Source organism: Pelecanus crispus, chromosome Z, assembly GCF_030463565.1.
Source record: "Pelecanus crispus isolate bPelCri1 chromosome Z, bPelCri1.pri, whole genome shotgun sequence".
NCBI classification, from domain to species: Eukaryota; Metazoa; Chordata; class Aves; order Pelecaniformes; family Pelecanidae; genus Pelecanus; species Pelecanus crispus.
Genome location: NC_134676.1, coordinates 26,325,096 through 26,347,852, shown reverse-complemented (window position 1 = coordinate 26,347,852; position 22,757 = coordinate 26,325,096). Strand labels below are relative to the sequence as shown.

General features: G+C 44.0%; 1 protein-coding gene across 1 annotated transcript in view; it reads right to left on the bottom strand.

Moving 5' to 3' along the window:
* Window positions 1–20,179, bottom strand: part of SERINC5 (serine incorporator 5) — a 30,339-nt gene extending 10,160 nt beyond the window's left edge. Inside the window, exons 1-7 of the mRNA XM_075726427.1 lie at window positions 20,015–20,179; window positions 14,817–14,984; window positions 6,576–6,754; window positions 6,209–6,291; window positions 3,193–3,286; window positions 1,397–1,608; window positions 518–613 (exon numbers count right to left, since the gene is read on the bottom strand). Coding sequence (XP_075582542.1) covers window positions 518–613; window positions 1,397–1,608; window positions 3,193–3,286; window positions 6,209–6,291; window positions 6,576–6,754; window positions 14,817–14,984; window positions 20,015–20,179 — 997 coding nt within the window. The remainder of the gene's footprint in view (window positions 1–517; window positions 614–1,396; window positions 1,609–3,192; window positions 3,287–6,208; window positions 6,292–6,575; window positions 6,755–14,816; window positions 14,985–20,014) is intronic.
* Between the last annotated feature and the right edge of the window lie 2,578 nt (window positions 20,180–22,757).

Below are 22,757 nucleotides of genomic sequence, written 5' to 3'. Positions count from 1 at the left end.
AGTGATTTTAGTATCCACTCTGATGGCCAGCACCTACTAACTGGTGGTGGCCCTAGTAAACTTTTGGATGGAGCTGATCACCCAGCTTCTTCCAGAGGCATCCAAGAGCCATTTGTTCCAACTCCTTTCTCATCATGTGACCAAACACGTTACATATTTAGTCATGTCCTGTCGTACGAGAACATGCATTTGCCACATGAAGGATAAGCTACAAGACACTGAGAAATTTGCCCATAGGAAATAGGCTGGAATTGCTCTGGTGCAACACATGCAACGTACCCAAGGTAAGTTAAGCTCCCCTAGACCAAAGCATTTAAGGTCCATGGAGAGTGCCGATTGCACGGTCTCTCTGCTGCACAGATTTATTTCTAGCATTTGCAGTTTCTTCTCCATAGGCCAGAACAGACCAAACGCAGCAATCCTATATCCCTGAATTTGTTAATTCAGGTTTGCTTAATTCTTGCTTTTAATACACAGCATGTCTAAAAGAATTTAGATGAAGCATTAGATAACTTACTAGTTTCTGACGGCTTGCTGGAAAGTGCTGAGAAAGTGAGGTACATAACATAGCAGCTGATAACTCCTGACTGCAGCAAACCAGAATGGGGCTGGCCTTTACAAGAAAGAGGAAAACAAGTGATTTTTGCAGACATTTCAACAAACTGAAAAAGAAACTCATATCCTCTAAAGAACAGCACACTAGTATCTTTCAGAAGAGAAGAGTATCTTTTATGTTTTACTTAAAGCAGTTCATAAGTCTTTGAGGCAGTTTAGATCCATTTCCGAGTCTGTCCTTTAGTTCTGCTGGATGTTCTAGGAAGGCATTAAAGATTCCCACTTAAGTAAAGAATCAGCCCTCTGCTCTTGCCAAAAGCACCAGCCTTCCAAAAAGCTATTGCCAAGCTGCCATGATAGTTTTAATTCCTGTAAAATTTGTGTTGGAGTCACTCAAATTACTATTTCCAGGTCCAATAAATAAAATATACCAAAGCATGAAATACTGCTGTCAGCTTCTCCAGACCCAAGCTTTACAGATGGTAAATGACAAGCAGTCAAAAGTAAAATTCAGTGTTGAATGAATTTGACAGCTATTACCTCAACTGCTACCACTGCAAGAGTTGTGTGAGCTCCACAACACATTACCAGCCATCAGCATGTGAGCCTTCTTTACAGTATGACTGCCTAATGGCACACTCGATGTCTCACACTGCTGTAGTTTCAGCAGCTGAGCTGATGACCAGCAGCAACACTTCATAGTGTAGATAAAGGGACAGGGGCAAGAGCAGCACCAGCTCTGAACTATCATGAGACTTTCTGCCCAGAACATGCTCACACCTCCAGGCACACAACTATGGCAGCACCAGAACCCAGGAGGAGAAGAGGTCAGCGGACTCACGATTCTGGACACAGGGTGATATGGCCACCAGCGACACAAACAGGCACAGGCCACCGTTAATGCCGATCAGGACCTTGTTGTACATGCAGCCCTCTGAGCGCGTGTAGAAAAGAGCCATGAGGACCAGAGCTGCCGCAGCAACAGAGTACAAGATGAGAGTGACTAGGGCAAGCAAACCATTCCACATCTGCTTGTGGTTTGCACCTGCAGTCCTGGGGAGAGAGAGGCAAGCACTTTATCTTTGTCTTCCCTTCCCCCCAAAATAAAATTCTAATAGCTGAATAGTTCAGGCTCTCAAACACAAAAGACAGTGCTTACTTTCCTGAAGCATGTATATGTCACTATACAAACACAGGCCCTTGCAAGGTTCCTCCCGTGAAACAGAGAAACACTCCTTAGCATTAGTGTTTATCTTCTGCATTATCATGCCCAACTGTTTCTGTAATTATAGCCCAGCATGACTCCAAGAACTCCCAACCTCTGGGATCAGCCCATCAGCACATATGTCAGGATTTCCTCAGCGGGAACCCAGAGTGCCCCAGGCTCAGCTAGGGAGATGTGTTCTTCACACAAGGACAGCAAAGGCATATTGCTTCGCACAGCCTCTCTTCTGCCCTTGCACTACCTTGGCAGTTTTACCACCCTTTTGCTCAAAAAGCCTCCTTTCCATTTGGGTCTATCCCACCAGTCTCCCTCAGCTAAAGCGTGATACATCTTGTTTTCCGCTCTTCACCTTCCAAACACCTCTTGCAAAGATCACTGGGTTTTTTAGGAGTAGCGACTAAAAAAGTTGTTTTTGCATAAAGGGCTTTCTGGTGCGCGGAAGATTTTTGTTTTGGTTTGTTTTTTTTCTTGTTGTTTTGTTTTGTGGAAACGTGATTTATTTTAAAAAAATATCTAATGTAGAGAGTGCTAAAGTTAAATGCTGCTGCTGGAAAACTTTCATCCACAGAAAAGCAGCTACGGTAATTAGCAGTAAAAATATCTGTGCTATAAGGAGATCTCACCTCTTCCTCCCTGAAAACAGGTATCTAACAAAGCCCTAAGGTTTGCTAAAACTCCTTAGCAGTCACTATGCTAACTAGAACAAGAGAGGACTGCAAAGGTTTGTAGAGGAAGAAATGAGAGACAGCAAGTGTGGAGGTGGAGGCAGGAGTTCCTGTGTATGTGGGAGGACAATTTAAATATTTTAAACTGATGAGAGGCTAAGGGCTAGGAAGGTAATAGCAAATATGCTTAAACCAGAAATGAAGTCAATGCCAAAATGGGGTATATGTGGGTTGATAACGGAATCTTGCATATTTAGATGAAAGCAAAGAAGTTGCAGAGAAAGTAGCAGCTCTCATGTTGAGAAAAAAAAAACTGACGTGCATTAAGCTGACACAAAAAAGCAGGATTTACCAGTTTACATCACTGCACACAGTTTCATTGTTACATTTTGCAAATCTAGTTTCATTCTCTTGCACCACTCTGTTTCTTAGCAGGTATATTTTCATATAAAATATAAAACAACTTAAAGCAAGACATTTTTGCATCCCAACATGCTACTACTTATTGGAAGCCGAGCAATCCAGGTTAAGAATAAATCAGCAGCGTAGAAGTGAATAAGGAGGAAACATCTCCGCTGGGGAAGGAGAAAGTGGATGAAACAAAGATGAACAGCTCTAAATGTGGACATTAAAGTGTCTTCTTTCAGAAATTACATCCGTGCTACTTTTAAATTCTTTGTTATGAGAAATGCATTGTTCAGGAGTCCACCAGAATTTTATGCAAATAACTACTTGCCCAACACATACCAATTTTTATTCCATTTGTGTGCGAACTCAACAAGCAGGATGAGCTGAATGGCAATGAAAAGGAAACCTCCTGTTGCTCCTACGTAGCGCCAGGCTGCAAGGCAGAGAGGCAAAAATAGGTGAAACTGCAGTTGCCTTTCCCTTGAGATGAAATGGAATTATTGTCTATGCAGTGAAACCATTACATGGTTTGAATATCTCAAGCACACAGATGTAGCAGAAGATGAGAGATTTCAGCTGAAAGGTCAGCTCAGCTAACTCAAGATTAGCTCCCTGATGAATTCAGCCTGCAACCTGCTACACTTTCAAAATAAGCTTCTTAGGACATTGACTGAGTTTCCCTAACCTAGAGAATTTTTGTGGAGACTATGAATTACCATATTCAGACAGAAAATACTGAAACCTTTATTTGTGACTGGCGGGAAGGAGGTGGCGTGAAGGCATTTCACAGGGAATCTAAACCCTGACATTGCAAGGTACTGGAACCCAGTACTAAAAAGGGCAATGTCTTCCCTTCCAGATTCCAGTACCACAGAAAAACAAAGGTGGAGCTTATCTATTTACAAATGCTGTCCTGAGCCACTCCCAAAGAGACAGGAACACTTGGTATTTACTGACTAATGTTAAGACAGGCTATTTCACTACTTAACCATTGACCTACATATACTGTATTTAGGTAGCTGTTTGGATACTTCAGACAACAGATCACTTATGTGCAACATCAGAAGTCTCTGAGGAAATACAGATACCGATTTAAATGTTTAGTTGCATATACAGCTTGTGCTGCTGTGCAGTGCATAGCCTATAAATTACTCCAGGTGTGCAGCTGATTTCAGTGAAGACGACCAAAGAAGCGCATTATGAAAGTTCAGTCATACTCTACCATTGTGTTTTCCTTTTGAAAAAAGCTTGTATTAAGTGAAGTGGAAGAACAGAACAGTCAGGGCACGTGACCCTTAGCATATGATGTAAAGATTGGTCTTTTTACTGTACCATAAGCTCATTATTTGAAAGCAAGCAAAAAGGCCGTTTGTCTGGTTTTGAAATTTATTCTATGTACTTGGTAAGCATGCTGTTCTTCAAACAAAACAAAAAACGGAAAAAGCTAGCACATAATAAAGTACATAAAAAATAGGCAGAGAACAAGGTGTGCATGTGTGTTTGGGAGACGTAGAGTAAGAAAAAGCAGACCACCGATGGAGTGAGTAATTAAATAGCCTGACTCTCAGGATCTCCTACTGCCACAGGTGGGACACTGCACAATGTTTTATAGATCCATCACAGCTAAGGTTAGTATAGCCAGTGTGGATTTAACACTACAGCCCACATAAACCGAGTGCTTGCACGTAATACTTCTTCTCCAGGATTAACAAACTGCTAAGCATGGGAAGCATGGCAAGAGCTTTTTTTTTTTAAAGAAAAAATAGGCAAACTGGGAGAATGCTCAAAAAAAAAACCCCAACCCAGTGTAAGTTTCTTGATGGGAGGGGAAAAAAAAAGGGAAAACAAAACCACACAATACCAAAACCATCTGCAAATCTCAAATTCAGGGGCTGAGTGGAGGGCAGTTTAGCAGGATGTGCAGAATACAGCTTTAGACAGAAAAGTCAAGAGCGAATTTGGGGAAGAAAGCTTGTTATGCTTAACCTCCACACTAGGTTAGACTGCTGTTGAGAAATAGCACTCTACTCAGCACAAAAAGTTCTGTTTCCCTTTTTCCCCCCAAACACTTCAATTCTTGATGAGTTTTCACCATGAAAAGGGTCACCTGCAAAGATGACAGACAGTCTCGCTCGCTCGTGAGTACAATGCATTGCACCGCTACATCTTTCTAATCCAAACAGTGATTACATACTAAGGACAAGTACATACAGCCATCCTGTGACTTCGCAGAGGAGAGGAATAGGGATAAGGAGCCCTTCACTTCTGGGGTGTCAAACTGAACCAGGACCAAACAAACAGCCAGTCAGAGCACGAAGCTGAATTACACCTATCCGTGGTTTACCTGAAGTGTTTTTTACCATGGTTTCCCAGAGCACTGTGCCCACAGTACATCTGCCCACTCTATTCTCTTCCCCCATGTTACTCCTTCCTCTTCCCCTTTTAAACACCCAGCTAGAGGACACTAGTGTTGGAAACACAGGTAACCAAGCAAGCCGTAGTGGAAGCAGGCAGCAGACACAACCGTTCCTTTGCATTACTGATCCCACCGCTTTCCACCCGCCCAGACTCAACGGCTTAAGGGCTTACAAGTACCTGGCAAACAGAAGAGCACAAGCTCGTCCTGGTTATCACTGGGATTTTTGCTTCTAGCCCACCAGAGGCCTGTGAGAAGGCCCCCACAGAGCTGGCATTTAAGCACTGGGCCAGTACCAGCATGCCTGTGAGGTGCCAGGGCGTCTTCCAAAACTGGAAATGCTTCAGGCACAGCATCCTCAGCACAGCACTCGGAACACACCCCAAGAACTCTAATTTTGCCTTACTGCATTTACACCACCAGCCTGAAAGGTAACAACATCCCAAATTCTTTTGTGGCATTGCAGGTTTCCAGGCAGCAAACACCAGTGCCCGGCAGGTCGGCGTGCCCCCTTCAGCACTGGCACCTCTCCACCGTGCAGCACGGACCCTGGCTGCTGCACTACAGCAGAGCTACCTGCACAAGCCAAACTAGCATGCGGCTCTGCACTCTTGAGTAAATAATTTCTTGTGTACCATTACAGCTCCCTGCTTCTGAAAGAATTTGCAAGACAGCACCGCAGTGGTAATTTTACCTACCCATCTGGCCTCCTCTTGGTCAGAAAAAAACCATGCGCTTTACTGCACATTCACACAAAGACCACGTATTCTGTGCGCACACAGTTCCCTCCAAACAGCTCCAAATAATTCCTTTTGCACCTGGACTATACTGGCTTTACTTGAAGAAATATGGCAATATTCATGTTGATCAGACCTTTAGGATTTTTAACCGCTCACAAGGTAGTACAAAATGAAGCAGCATAACAAAAGAAGGGCATACCATTGAGGAAGGTGTCCTGATCAGGAATGAAGAAGGCTCCTGAGCACATTGCTGCCAGAAGTATAAGTTTAATAAGCCAGAATCTGGAAAAGGAGGGGGAAAAAAAAAATCTGGTTATGATAGGAATTAGAGGTCTTCAACTCAAGTACCATGAGAAATCTTTATTTAAAGCCCAACAAGAAAAAAACCAGCCTTTGATGACTGATTGCCACTTCAGTTAGTTTTCGCTTGACTGCATTATTTCTGACAAAAGTAGTAAAATCAGCTTTTGTTTTGTTTTGGGTTTTTTTCTTCCTAGTACTACACCCAACTGGGAAGTAGGCAGCACAAACCTGTAAAGAGAAGTGGAAATTAAGCAAACACTCACCCATTATGAATGTAGGCTCGACAGCTTTTGCTGCTGTTAATTTTGATGGTGAACAAGAAGAACAAAAAGAAGAAACATGCCATTCCAAAACAGACTTTGTACACCGCAGAGTATCCCACCAACTTCTCGCACATCTCGCCCGCCTGAATACCCTCGCACATCTGCTTGTAGAAGGGAATCTGAAAAGCACAACATGTTACAAGCCATTAGGTAAGACTCAGGGCTCCTTGTAACTAAGCATGTCTATGTACCACTGACTTTTCATTGGCTTCATTTAACACCTTTCACTCTTGATATCCCTCAGCCTGGATTTAAGGGTTCCAGGGACATGAAGAAATGTAAAACACAAGGGACTGGAGTTTTCCAGAGCCTCAACTCTCAACTCCTTCCAGACGCTTTGGGGTACAAGTCCACCTACCTTTCCTTCAGCTCTGTTGGCTTAAGACATACCTGCCCCTTACTGCTTATCCCCTCACCCCAGGGACCCTCTCCCTTCTTCCCATGCTTTACAGCAAAAGACTTTGATTGCTTCAGTAATCCAGCTTACATGAGCCACACCAGAGGTTTTACTAGCCAAAGGGGCATGAATGGGACTGCAGGGCAGGAAGCTCTGGCTCATGCTGCTCTCAGTGGAAAACGTAGACTGAAGCACACCCAAGCAGCACACCCAAGCCCCCTCCCCTCCATCACAGCCTCCGAAAGGGAGTTGTGCCAGTTGCCCTGTTTTTAAATTAACAGAAAGGCAGGAAAATGCCACCTTTCTCTTGACTCATTAAATATTTGCCTTTGAGGCCTTGCTCTTGCCACGAGGGAAAAGCAAACAGCTGCACAGTTTGGCTTCAGTTTCACCAGGCAGACATGATGCTGGGCGCTCAAAAAAGCACGTTTATGTGGCCAGGACCCACTCCTGTGGGGTGCCTCTGTGCAGACACCCCCGCCTTGCAGCCAGGGAGTCATTCAGCTGTGCAGAAATACAGGCATTTAATTAGAAAACCACCGTTCATTTTGAAGAAAGAAGGGCCTCTCTGTACGCTCACAGCCCGCAGCCAGGGCTGGTGAGACCAGTTGAGCAACACATGAAACCCGCTGGAGCTGACCGCTGCTACTCGCACAGGTCACTGGAGGAGACAGAAGACAATGTATGCCAGGACACAACATGCACAAATAAGTAACTTGGGCAAAGGAAATGGGAATCTGACTTCAGAAAGCATTCAGCCAGGACAGATTTTGCTTAGGAGAAATATACAAAGATTGTGGGCAATGCCATCCTTGAAAATTTCCAAGAAATTAGCTGTTGTGGTTTAGCCCCTGTCAAGCACCACACAGCCGGTCGCTCACCCTTCCCCCCCTGGGTGGGATGGGGAGACAACTGGAAAGGCAAAAGAAAGAAAACTTGTGGGTTGAGATAAGAACAGTTCAGTAATTGAAATAAAATAATAAAATAAAAATAATAGTAATAAAAATTGTAGTGAAGAGGAGAACGAGAGAGAAAAACAAAACCTGGGGAAGAAAACCAAGTGATGCAACTGCTCACCACCCACTGACTGATGTCCAGCCAGTCCCCAAGCTGCCATTGCTGCCCCCCAGCCAACCCCCCCAGTTCATATACTGAGCATGACATCATACGGTATGGAATAGCCCCTTGGCCAATTTGGATCAACTATTCTGGCTGTGCCCCCTCCCAGTTTCTTGTGCACCTGGCAGAGCTTGGGAAGCTGAAAAGTCCCTGACTAGTGTAAGCAGTACTTAGCAACAACTAAAACATCAGTGTGTTATCAGCATTATTCTTATACTAAATCCAAAACACAGCACTATGCCAGCTACTAGGAGGAGAACTAACTCTATCCCAGCCAAAACCAGGACTTAGCAAAGACAGCAGTCTCCTCTTCCTTCAGCAGGCAGGTCAGTACAGAAAACCAGGATAGGAAAAAAACAAACAGGACCAGAGAGCAAGCGATCAGGCAGTGTTCCCAGCTGGGTAAAAAGCCATCCGAGATGCAGGAAACACATAAACTGTTGGCTTCCAGCCACCAGGCTCTGAAAGCCTGCTTCCCTCAGCAGGGTATGCAACTTCCCATTGCGTACCAGCAACCCAAACCAGCCAGAAGCTTAACAACCCTCCTAGCAGTTTCCCAAAAGGAGCAAATATTTTAGCAGCTCGCAGTAACACTGAGCTGCTGTGCTAAGGGTAGCAAACCTGACTACAGTACCGAGCTGATCCTAGGTGGGCTAGAACCAGCCAAGGAGATGAAAAGCAGGTCTTGTGGTAGCTGCATGGTGTTACAAGAACAGATTCAATCTGGGCCGCTCTGAGACGCTCTTTCACAAGTAACTCAAGAGATGAGTAGCCACTGCCTAAGAAGCTGGACAGTAAATGAGTAAACGTAGCTAACTCACATCCAAGAGTTTTTACAGAGCTCTTGAGAAATTGTCTTGTGCATCAGCGATGCCTTTCCCAGGTCTTGAAAGGCAATGAAATGTCAGACTGGGCAAACGTGCCAGCATCCAAAATGAGAAAATGTATTGACTGGAATAATTAAGAGACCTATCAATGCCACAGTGATGCCAGGGCAAGCCAAAGGGCCACAGCAATGCCAGGAAAAGCAACTGGGCTATCAATTAATGCTTTCCATTTTTTTGCTTATAATAACCATCAGTCAGCAGAGATTAAAAAGATGCATAATATTGAACTAACAATATTTCTGAGAAAATTTTGTTTGATATAGATGATAGTACTGACCAAGAAGACAGATTTCTGTAAGATCTGTACTTGGTACCAAAGCAGCATTTTGCTTACAAGACTTACGGAACAAAACAAAAAAATACCATGGAACTTGATTAACTGACTAGCTAATTAAAAACAGATCTCTGTGTAACTGTAAATGGGCATCTTTTTTAATTGCATAGGTTTCTATAGAGATCTTGATGGGATTTTTGACCCTGTATGTTTTCTCCATTTAGTAGTAATTTCCTTCCAGATCTGGCTTAGAGAAAATGGATGGATTCACAAGAACAATAGCTCAGTTTGTGCCTACACAAGCAACAAAGAGTTCAACCGTCATGTAGTATGCACAACACTACGCAGTAATAAGTGATGGCCACAGGAATAGTCCTGTGGGATTGAACACCCTTTTTGGCAACCCGTGATCCTGAAGGAACAAATCAAGAATAACACCAAACTCGTAGGGATGCCAACAGATAATAAACATGAGCACAATGCTGGGGACAAAAGGGCTGATGTAATGAAAAGGGCATGTTTTCATGAGAGGATGGTCTACTTCTGGGAACAATTTATCAAGCCTTATGTGCCTTCCTCACTGAAAGTTAAAAAACACTTTTTTTTTTTTTTTTAAATTCTGTGTCTCTGAAACATCTTCAGCTGCTGAGCAGCCTGCCCAGCCTATGTGATTTACCAGCCTTTCCATTTGCTGGGTAGCTTTGCCAGCTGCTGAAGTCACGCATTAGTGCCAAGTTTGATATAATGAAATAGCTACTTTTATACCTTTAAAAGCAACATAAGTTAAATTCTTTGGCCTCTGAGCAGGGAACAAAGCATTCTTGCCGCAGAAACTCAGTATGCACTCAGACAATGTAAATGCCTTGGTTACTGCACAAACATTGATGTTATCACAGGAAAGGTGGCCATTTTCTGAGTGCAGTGAAACCCTTTGAGACGATACCAACATCTACAGAAACAGGCACAGACTGCCCTGAACTTCCTTTCCCCTCACTGTGAGCTGATGGCACTCGAAATGAATGCACTGCTAGAAGCAATCCAACACGGCCACACCATGTCCAGGCTCCAGCTGGCTGGGGCTTGACCACCTCTGAGCTTGGGTCTGTCTGCACCCAAACATCTGAATGAGGGAGCATGGGAAATAGCATCAGAGGGGGAATAGGAAGGAAGAATTGTGTAGAAATGGGCCTGAAGAGCCCAAAGGAGTTAGTGATAGGACAAGAGGAAATGGGCTCAAGCTGCGCCAGGGGAGGTTTAGATTAGATATCAGGAAAAATTTCTTCACAGAAAAGGTAGTCAAGCATTGGAACAGGCTGCCCAGGGAGGTGGTGGAGTCACCATCCCTGGAAGTGTTCAAAAACGGGTAGACGTGGCACTTTGGGACATAGTTTAGTAGGCATGGTGGTGTTGGGTTGATGATTGGAATGATGATCTTCAAGATCCTTTCCAAGCTTAATGATTCCTAGTTTTTACTTTCATTATAATTAATCCAGCCACCAAGCCAGGAAGCATGAAATTGCTACTCTACCCTTAATTGGTTTAGTGATGGACCTGGTAATGTTAGGTTAATGGTTGGACTGGATGATCTTAAAGGCCTTTTCCAACCTACATGATTCTATGATTCTATGGATGTCCTCATCCAACAGAGGGAGAATGCAGCAGACAAACTTTGTTATGGAAATGGAGGAAGCATGAAAGAAAAATCTGTGTAGGTGGGGAGACAAGGGCAATAAACCAGGTAAAACCACCTGTCTTGAGCGACTGAGAAATGGAATAGAAAACCAAAAAACAATCGGACCAAAACACATGCCATCTTGCATCTATGGCTAAATTCTTACCAGAAATAGGCCATGGGCATCTGCACTTAAAAAACCTCATTTTTTGTAGCAAATTTGGGTTTTAACATACTATAATGCAGTTAATGGCCAAGATATAAACCTGGCTGGGGAAACAAGCCTGAAAGCGTGCTCTGCCAGAACACGTAACCATCTAGAACTGAAATGCCTTGACACAACTGAACTGTTTTTTACTGGTGTTTGTTTTCCTGAAAACATCTTTCTTATTTTTCCTTTCATTATTAAAGTAGGACATGGATAGTTTCAGGGTGAAACCACTAGTTTTGAAACAGCTTTAACATTAAAAATTTAATTTAAAAAAAAAAAAAATCAAAACACTACTTCAACAGACCGAAACAATTCTTTGCCTTTTCTTCTATTATCCTTTCAAAGCCTGTGAAACGCAAGGTTTTTGCTTCAACAGAACATTTGTGAGTAAGGCTGTACCTGTTTTTCAAAAAAACAGAATAACTGGAAGAAAGAAATAATATATAGATCAAGGCTTAAAAGCACTTCTTCAAGTTGGGTCCTGCTTTGCTTCATTTGGAACAGAAACCATTTTGTGTAGTTGCATATTGGTCTTTTCTGCCTTTCTGTCCCCATCACTGAGGCTCTCATGTCTTGATTGATGCTCTACCCCATCTTTTGCTTTCAAATACCACCTTGCTCCTCCAAAATCTACTCTACACACTACTATTCAAAATATTTTCCTGGTCAAAACCATCCACTCCTTCCCTACCCCTCCATTGCCTCTTGCTTCTTCTCCAGAAATCACACACAAATGCCTTGGTTTCTTTGCACATTTTTCAGAATTTAACCCTTTGGGCCTCTCTCCCTTGGTGTCCCATGGGCACGGGAATAGCTCAGAAGATGGGGAAGAAGAGTGAAAACAGAGAACCTCTCCCCCCCACTCCCAAGACCAAAGACACTGTTCAATTCTTAAGGCTCACCACAAAATACAATATCCTCAAAATGCTGCTGGTTAGATTAGAAACCAAGGTTTTGAAACCATAACCAAATACTCCATAGGTACCATGTCTTCCCATGGACACATGGTTTCATCCACCTGCCAGCTTTGGTGAGGATGTGGAAGTTGAGCTCCCTGGGACAGTGCCTTATTTTGCCAGCCATGCTGCAGGGCACAGAGCAGGTCCCCAGCTCTGGGCTACCACCTGGCACCTCAGGAACTGAAAAACTGTCCTAAACGTGTTTTAATAGACAGAATGCATAGTCATGGGTGTAGATCAATACTGCAAAATAAATATAAACATTTTTTAAAAGTCTCTGTTTAAGGTGTCCATAAGAGATGTAAATTCGCTGTTGCTTCCTCTCAAAGCCAAAGGACCAAGTGGTACAATAAATACTTTTAGAACTACTTTAGACTTGGGAATTTATAGCCAATCAACCAACAAAACCTCTCACTGACAAGGGAGATTCCTTTCACGTAACATCAGCATCAGTATTTGATCTCTGAACTGGTAAAGCAGACACACAGTTCCCTGCCAAGATCACAGCTCTGTAAACAACTGCACTAGCATTTTAAGCTTTAATTTTTTTATTTTACTACAACCCCCCAAAAATTCTAATTACAATTAATTAAAATTCTGTCTCTTCTCAAGAAAGAGAGGGTGAGGTCCTAGAAGCATCATGCAAAGTGTTTGCTTACAGTCTGGCTTTGGGAGGTAGGAGTGCTCCACAAAGCCAGCCAAAAGCAAAGGAATCGGTAAGTGCCCAGCACTTTCAAAACACAGTTCATCATTGTGAAGCTGTGACTGGTTAGTCTGAATAAATATTTTCAAGGTGCACTCTATTACAACTGGGCTGAATTAGCTTCAGGAGTCTTTGAACTTTTAACAGCCCCAAACATAATTATTAAATTAGAGAGCAGATAAAGAAAGCCTGCTTTCAGATGGTCCATTTTCCATTCACAGCCATCAAACACTCTAAATTAAGAGGGTGATTATCTTTCCGCTTCACACTAACAGCTACTCTTTGTGCCATTTCTTCCCACACTGAGCTTTCAAGACTATGAACTGGAAAAGAAATGTGGCAATACTGAAAAGCATGTTGCTGAAGGCTTCTTGAATCACTTTTCTGTTGGACAGAGAGTGAGTATTTTTTGTTAGGGATACAAGCTGCATTAAAACCACACTACTGATGGAAAATGAGTTTATGAAATTTGGATATGAGCACGTAATTTGTCTCCCACACACTTGAGTTCCTTGGGTTATTCACTTTATTGCCAAGCTAAGCATCTAGTAAGTCAAAGTAACTCCTGGCAAGCAATTTCAGGACACACATGTTGAACAGTTTTTAAGTCGCAGCTCACAGGCAAGTATCATGTCTGTACTGGGCGCTCTCCAGGGCTGTCAGCAACTTCTGGTGGCCAGGGGTAAGAAAGTGGCACTAGGAAAACTCAAGCAAAGCACTATTAAATGAAAGAAAATTAGGACAGAACATACAAAATGGGTACAATGGGAAGAAAGAAAGGTCACTGGCAGCAGGGCACAGAAGCCCTCAAACTAGCCCCACCATAAGCCCACTGTCTCATCTGTGTTGCAGGCACAAGATGCTTCCACCAGCTTCCGGATCTGGGCTGCTGCGGAGGGAAGTGTTTCACAGCCAACTGAAAGTCAAGCGCAGAAGGTAAGGAGAGCAGCAACTTGACAAGCATACAGTTAAACGAAGAAACGGCCTTAACTGTGCACCCACCAGCACTCCCTCTTGGGAGGGAACCACAAAACAACTAGATGCCTGCAGCAAGGGAAGCCTTTTGAACCTCCAGGGCAAGCACATTACAACCTCAAAGCAGGCCTGATGCCGAGATTCGTGAAGAAACTTAAGTTTTGAGAATTAAGTAATCCAGCCATTGTTCCCTCTACTTAAAAACAGACTTCTCTTCTTGTAGTTTGTAGAGGGCCACAGAGAGGATTTGTGCTATTGAGAGCAACTTGGGTGGCTTAAGAAACCAAACCAAAGAGGTGGTACAACAGGTCTAGTGTGTGACTGCAAGCAGGCTGGTGAGCATTTAGTTTAGGGAAGTTATATTAAGACTCTGAAAGAAACTTGAGTTTTAAAATCTAGTTTTAGCCACAGCTCCTTTCATGCTTTTGAAGCTTTTTAATTAAAAAGACAATTAGAGATGAACAATATCGCTGTGGTTAGAGGCCATGTGAACACGATGACTCAACGCACACTGAAGAAAACCCCTTGTAAAGGATCTGCACCAGTGTGCATTGCAGTACTCTGTCACACAGCACCAAGAAAACAGAATTAAAATTATAAATGCAACACTTGAAGAGTTATTTTCTAACTTGCTGCTTCTGCTACTAAACCAGTTGCCAGAGACGAGTTCAACATTAGACTGAACCAATTTGTTCTACTATAACATGTTCCCTAACAGCCTCCAGTGACACCACCCACGCAGCAAACCTGGAAAGAGGAGGAAAGCTGCTAGTCCTGTAATCCTTGACCCTTCCTGTTGTGAAACACACTCGATGGGTGAACAATTGACAGGAAGAGGCTGTGCACGGAAAATCATCCTGTCTGTGTTTGGAAGTGGATGGGTGGAGGGAATCGACCACCTCTTCTGAGGGAGCGCCCCTATGTATGAAAAGCTGTAGAAGGAGCCCCATTTCTTTCCAGGGGCAGCAGTGGGTTCTTACTTACGTGCGTTTTCATTTCGTTAGCTACTGTCGTTGACATCATGACACAACAGATGATAGTCACCAGGATGAAGTAAAGCGCATACATGAAGCGGGTGCTGGTTGACTGTTTTATCTTGGGGCAGCATTTGCAGCACAAGGAACAAGCAGCAGTACCGCAGCAGCAGGCCAACTGGAAAGTAAGACAAAAAACACAAGTTATTCCATCACCGCCTTTCGGGTTTCTATTGCAAAAGTTAGGCAGGGAAGCTGGGAGGCTTCCTATAAAACTCCAGAATTTCTTAAGTTCTCTCCTCCCAGGTGGGCAGTATTTAAGTGGAAGCAAACTGTCTTGTTTATTGGAAGTCACAAGGTTTAAGCACATCAGTTTCCAGCTTTCCCACACACTAAGGATGAGGGTGAAGAGGATGAGGAGGAACCGCTCCCGATTTCTTATTCCTGCTCTTTGCTAGCTCTATGCAGCTCATGGTCCTGACATGTTTCACCCAGCAGAACAGGCATTGCAATGGTAAGGCGCTCTCTGTTTCCTGCAATACACTCTCCCCCCTCCATAGTGAAAAAACAAATCTGCACAAGAAGGGCACAGACTCCAAAACTGTTTGCTTTTAACATACAGACAAAACTATTCGGTTTCTAAGACAAGCTGGAGGTTTAGTTTGAAAACAAGCTGTACAGACCCATTTCAATTCACCAGAACTATCCTGTCCTTTTTAATGTGCCCTTCTGGTACACACACAGACAAAAAACTTTTCTTTTTTTTTCCCTTTTGCTACAGAACTTTTTATGCTACTAAAGACTTTGAGAAAATTAAAGGGGGGAGGGAAAACTGTCTAAGCCACACTTTGGGATAGTTGTGCTGAAGGCTTTATAAACAGACAACAGCTACAAAAAAATCCAAACAAACCCAAATCAACAACAACAACAAAAAACCCTACATTAACAGTTCTAAATATTTTGGACAGTAGAGAAAGAATCTGCAAATACTTGGCTTACTGAAAACAAAGCAAAAGAGAGCTGAGCTTGAAGCACCAAAAATACAATGGCACCATCTTGTACTTGTTACCTCAAATTTATGTATTTTTCTTGGATGAAATGGAAATAGTGCAGGAGTTATTAGTAGTTAAGAGAGGATCACAGTTAGGAGTGGAAACTAACACATGAGAATTTTAGAATAGTCAAGGTATTAAATAATGCTTAGGCCAGATAAGAGGGTATCAGCAATGCATGCCTCCCTAATGAGCACCTCCTCCAAAGAATACAAATCTGTAGAACATCAAGGACTGGCAATGAACCATCCTGCTACAAAGAAGGTTGTAAAGATAAGGGAAGGCCACAATTGTGAGGTGAGCAGTGATAAAAGGGAACATCTTACCCCAGAAGATGCTGAGAAATTGGGCGATTGATTGCCGAAGCATGGTAACTGGGGGAAAGGTAATTCGGGCAGGGGGAGATTGCAACCACCGACTCAATTGAGGCATGAAAGGAGTACCCCCCCACACTCCTTTTGAGCATGGGCAGTGAATTAAAATCACACTGTAGCTTTAAAATTAAGCGGAAAAGATACAGACCAACAGAAGAAGAGGATGCTCAGTCAGTTCAATGATTATGTATTAGATAGGCGTGGTGTGTTAACTGTCATCTATAAATGTCAAAATGAACTTCAGTAGGTGTGCTTGATTTGTGGAAATATACCACCTTGCACCCTGCGCAGTAAAGCAGTGTCGCCTCTCTAAACATACTTTGTGTGTTTCGGGAGTTATTTTAAATTATAGGTAACACACTGAAGACAGCCAGAGAAGAAGTGCAACTTCATATCATTCATAGTCACTTTGCAAAGGTGAAAGCAGTGATTCCACATGCAAGATGGCAAGGAAAAAAAACCACAGCTGCAAGGAAAATAATACCAAATCACACTTTAGCTGACACCGTCTCCAATGTTTAAATGTTATTAGAGACAGAATTCCTTGTGTATTTTAGTTCTTTTCTACCTGCAAGTGAGGGTGCCCCAAAATAAAAACCAAGAAGCATAGCAAAAAGCACATAATTGCCTTACTCAACAGGGAAAAAGGTACTGAATAAATCCTGAAAGGGAGCTAGCTTGATGCTCATTATTTTCTTGCTGTCAACAGTATCATTAACTTTCAAAGAGGCAGGATTCACCTTCCCTGCCTTCTAAGTCATATATAAAAATATAAATATAGGCCTTATTTTTATATGTATGGCAGCACTGTCCTTGGCCAGGCCCTTCCTTGCCATAGGCAGCAGCTTCATATGGCTCCCATGCTTAACCCAGCAGCCGCGACCACAGGAGGGATTTTAGGACATCAGCAGGCGGCCAGGAGCAGGGAACCTCTTCCAGGTCTTGCTGCTGCCAACCCAGAGCAACCTCACCCCTCAGCACGCCCATTTTCCAGGGGCTGCCTGTGGCTAGTGTGCAGCACAGGGGCGGTGGGGGCTCGAGCACGCCAAGGCTGCTTTTTCCCAGTGTTTCCTCAGCCCTCGGAGGCACCGCAGGAATGTCCAGAGGACCCTCCTGCTTTCTAGCAAGCAGTTGTACAAGATGGATGGCTTTTCTTAGCCCTTGCCAATGGACTCAAAATGCACAAGTGCCACATTTGAGTCATTCAGGCAAACTTCACTGGCTTGTATGTGCCTTCAGGCGCCAAGCCACCACATGCTATTTTCCTCCCAGGACACTTCATCTTCCAGCATCGCTGACTGCCTGACCCGGAGAAGGGGTCACGTGTGTGTTTGCAGACGTGCATATCTGTGCTCCACAGAGTCTCACAGCTGGACCGGTCAATCGAAGAGCCCCGACTCGTTTTGAAGAAGTGTCTTGAAAAGACTCCCAGCTTGTCATTTCCTTGCCATGGCTATCTGCTGCAACACCCAAGCTCAGGCTTCCTGCCTTCAGCCCTGCAGAACAGGGGTAGCAGACAGGCCCTTGCCTGGCTCCTCAGTTTGCAGAAGACATAAAGCGGGGACAGTCCAACCTGGCTGCCACGCTGCCCTTCTCTCAGTTCACCGCTGGATCTCACACCAGCGGACACGGGGGCCTCAAAGCACGCAGCTGCTAAAACTGCTTCTGCTGCAGAACAGAAATCCTCCCCAAAACACACAAAGCTCCAACTGTGGGGAATAAACAGAATGGGCTCATGTTGGCACCAAAGCTGGAAATTAAAACTACTATGTGCACAAGCACATCATGCAAGTATACTTTCAAAATAGAAGGCAGTGGTGGCTGAGTGGCAATTTTATTTTTTATATGCAGTGAAATTAAGTTAACTTTTACAGCATCAATACAAGTCCAAGAAATAAGGAAGCTATGCCAAGTTACCAATTCAGCAAACAAATGGAATAATAATATTTCAAACCAAAAACATACCAGAAAAGTATAATCCATCCACTTCAGAATTATGGAAAATAAAAGAAAATATTAAGACGAAAAGTCCTTTCAATCTGTATCAGCCAGGTCCAAAGTACCCATGATGAACTTCAACTGCTGGCCATACTCACCATAATGTTAAAAACTATAGTACAGAAGTAAAAAGGTATGCAGCTTTGGCATTTGTAAGGGGAACAACATTTTCCTAAGCCAGGTGCTGGAGAGCTCTGCCAGTGAAACCTCATCTATGTCCAGCAACGTGTCTGCTATTCCAGTCTTGTGTCTCTGGAGCTGCTATTTAAAGCAACAAATACTTAAATAGAATATATAGCTCATTTATGCATTGTTCCACATTAGTTAGAGAGACTTTAATGATAGTTTCTAATACTGAGCATATACCCTACAAATTGGCAATATTTGCGAAAAATACCAGTGTCTCCATCTTTTTTCAGATGCACTCTTTTAAGCACTCTGAATAGCTGTGGAAACCATAGAAAGTTTGTTAGGTTATTTGGTTAGGTTATTCAGCCACAGTCCCAAATTTGGTGGTTTGGGGTTTTTGTGTTGTTGGTTTTTCTCTTTTTTTAAACTCCAATTATGACTAACTACATTCCAGAGCGGGCCACGATGAAATAGGTGTTATCCAAAAACAAATGAAACCAGTCTCTGTCCCAAAGAGTAAGATGCTGGTCACAACCTACTGGCCCAAGAGGTTTCAAAGATGTTGTCTTTGGGTGACAAGACTTCAAAGCCCACAACACAACGAGTTCTCTGTTAAAAGGTGGAGGTCAACGTGCAGCTAAACTTCGTGGTCCCTCTGATGCCACATGCTTTACTGTGGGCATGGCCCATCTCGCCTTGCCTCTGCCTTCCCCCTGCAGCGAGGGTCTGCCCAGGGGCTCAGGAGCCACCAGTGCAGAAGTGCAAGCCGGTAACAAACTCTTCCTTTGTTAAAAAAAAACAGGCTGTGAAAAAAACCCAACTAATGTCATAAATCTTTTAGGGATTTAGCTTATCATTAAACAAAAGCTCCTCCAAAGGACGGGCTCTGCAGACGGACGGCGCTGTGCGTTTTTCAGGAGAGAGACAACCCAGACAACCCAAGGTCTGTGATCGCTGCCAGCAGGCAGGCCTTAAAAATCCTGGTCTGTACCTACAGAGCTCCTTCAAAGTCCTGTGATCCTTCCCAGTCCAGGGGTCCCCAAGAGCCCAGCTCAATGCCATCCGAAAGCCAGGCTGCTCTGGCAGGAGTTTGTCGCGCTGCAGCAGGTTCTGGCTTCAAGTCTTTCTTAAGCTGCCCCAGAGGAGGTTTAGGTTGGAAATTAGGAAAAATTTCTTTACGGAAAGGGTAGTCAAGAATTGGAACAGGCTGCCCAGAGAGGTGGTGGAGTCACCATCCCTGGAAGTGTTCAAAAAACGGGTAGATGTGGCACTTCGGGCATGGTTTAGTCTAGTCTACCCTTGATTGGCTTAGAGTAGACTTGGTAGTGTAGGTTAATGGTTGGACTGGATGATCTTAAAGGTCTTTTCCAACCTAAACGATTCTGTGATTCATCCAAAGGCTCCCGTATGTCAGGCAGCAAGTACAGCCCTCCTGGCTCCCTCTCTAGCCTTACACCTCCTCAGCCGATGAACACCACAGCCTGACAATAATTACAAGCACCACGCAAATATTTATGCTTTCCACAAATACTCAGAATCAGCTGGCCCCTTCACGCTAACCCACCACAACGCCAGGCCGCCACAACATAGACCATCCGCCTGCGTTGCTCGGTGCTACTCTTTCGGGGCTCAAGGAGGGTGCAGGGCCAGCTTGCCTGAGATCCCGAACTTGAACACCTAGTGTACTTGAAAACAGACTGTGCCGCGACTTGAACTGCCTGGGTGATGGCTGGCTTGACTAGTTTCACAAGAGCAGCTGTGGAAAGCTGCGTGGGAAATTTTTCTGTTAAAAACCAGTCAAAGCGCAGTTTCACAGACATTCTGTCTGGTAGCCAGGCTGGCTGAACAGCCACTGGCCCCCCCAGCCTTTCTCCTCTGCCAGCCACTCACCCCCTCCTGCCCTGGCACCTCCACCTCAGGAGCCCCGACAAGTTGTTTCTGCTGCTGCGGGTGACCAAAGAAAGCAACCTACTAGCTAAAAAAAAAAAAAAAGGGGGGGAGAAGAGAAAAGTGACATATCAATCCTTCTCAGCTGCTGATTTATTCTGCAATGGCAGAAACAGTTCTACCATTTCACATGAGGGCACAGTATGCAGGTGGGAGGGGAGGGCAGAGGTGAGTGTCTCGCAGCAGTCCCGAGTGCTTTGACCCTTCTCTGAACAGATGTTTCAGTGGTGTTTTCCTACCACCTCATTCGATTCGAGTGCAGATGCCAATGCAGAGGAACAGTAATTTTTACACCCACACAGTGAGGAGCAGAAGCTAGCAGGCTATGTAACATCCCTAGTCCATGCAAACCACTTTTCGAGGTACAGGCAGGGCTGGACATACTTGCACACTCCCATCTTGTGCCAGCCTGGGGAGTACCTGTGGTTAACAAGAGTTAGACAGGTTAACAAAACAGGGCAAAAGCAGGCTTACCAACTTGCGCACAAGCTGTTGGCTCCCTACAATGAATACTCAACCAACATACACTTAACATCTGTCACACATGTGAGTCTTGATTTTTGCAAGCTGTGATCCAATCTGATAAATCAGTGGAATGAGGCATGACGGTACTGTTAAACATACACGTAACTATTTACATACAAGACTGAGAAGTAGAGTGAACATGTCCTGCCTACTGCTTTTGTAGAGACAGTGACATTTTTAGAAGGTACTTTCCACAGATGTTTCCAAAAAAATCTTAAAGGTCTTAGAAAATATTTTGCGTAGCCATTAAAACAAAGTGAGGAGTTTCAGGATCACTGCCCAAAATAGCCTATGGTATTTTTAAATTATACAAACCATAGGGAAATATCAAGCTTATCACAACAAAGCACTCTTCCTTTTGGGAGCCTTCAGCAAAAATTGTAAAAATCAAAGGGAAGAAGAGCACACTGGGGAGGGGGGGGCGGGAAAGTGCATACTTAAATGAATCAAAGACTTAGCAGCGTTTTATCTCTTCCCTCCTAACTGACCGCCCAGCCAGAGGGGCCGAGGAGACCATATGCCTTCTGGCCTGTCCACAGAGCACAGGAATGTGCCTTGCTGAAACTTCTTTTGATGGGGGCCTACAGCAGCTTAATTTTTCATGCACTGCTTGATTACTTGACTACCAGCGTTATCTGGGCCGTAAGATTTGCAGATTATGCAGCCACTGAGCTGTTAACAGCAACATCTATCAAAAACACCCAAACATCTGCTCTCACAGCTACACACAGCATCCAAGCAGGCTGGAAGAGCAAAGCAGCCAGCCCTGCATGAATAATGTCCTGAAGCGGCTACACACCTGCCCTTGGACTTTTACTTTCAGGAAAGAGCATCTAGGAAGGCAACCCTTAGTGCTCTGGCTGATGAAAACAAGAGATGCCTGATGCCAGATGTCCCAAGTGTTAGGAGCTGGGCTCAGACTATTATTGAAAACCCCCGCTGTTAATGCATACACATTTTGCAAAGGTTTCTTCAACCGGTCGCATGATTATACAGTGGTGTGTCCCTGTGAAGTAACTAAATTCACTGAAGAGGCTTTATTTTGTCCTTTGTCCGACTTAACTGGCTTTTCACTGCTTCTTCCTTAATATTCAGACTCAGCATGTGGCTTAAGCCAAGAGGTTTTGTGACCAGCATACCAGTTAACCGACGACCTATTTTTGGGAGCACACCTCACACTGCAAACTGTGCAAAATTAAAACCGACTTCAGAGAAAAGTCATGCCAGCCTAGACGCTGCCTGAACGCTGCTTTCCAGCGAGGCTTTCCTGCCCCAAGACGAATTTCCAATGCAAAGGGCTTGTGCCCCGCACCACAGGGCAGAACCACCATACAGCGCCAAGCAGCTCAAAACCTAGGTGAGAAAGCAGCATCTAGGACAGCTACGCCAAGAGCTAAACCGCGGCTGAGCCACTGCCAGGCGCCGGCAGAGCTGAAGTTAAGCTGACCTGAGGATGATTAGCTTCTGTCTCCATGCTCAAACATTACTAAGTGGTGACTCAGCTCAGCATTAGAAAAATAATGTCACTGCAAAATGTCTAAATTAAAGACTGCCCAAATGCTCTTGTCCTGATGATTTTGGAAAAATCAAGACAATTGTTTAGTCTGACCTGAGCCTCGCAGTGTATCACATCACCCAGCTCCCCAGTAGTATAGCTATTTTCCATTAGCACAGACCATCTGGATTTGACAGCCATATGAGGTGGACTGTCTGTCCCTCTGGTTACTTACATCTATCATTAAAAACAGAAACACTCTCCCCCCGCTTCTAATTTTTCTGCTACAGTTCCCAGGCACTAGTTCTTGGTGAGGCTTTCTTCACTCGCTTAGAGAATCTTTTAATTACCTGGTCTTTTCTCCCCACTTGTCAAAGAAGGAACCCAAACCATTTACCCTCAGTCTCATTTGAAGACTTTAACACTTTTCC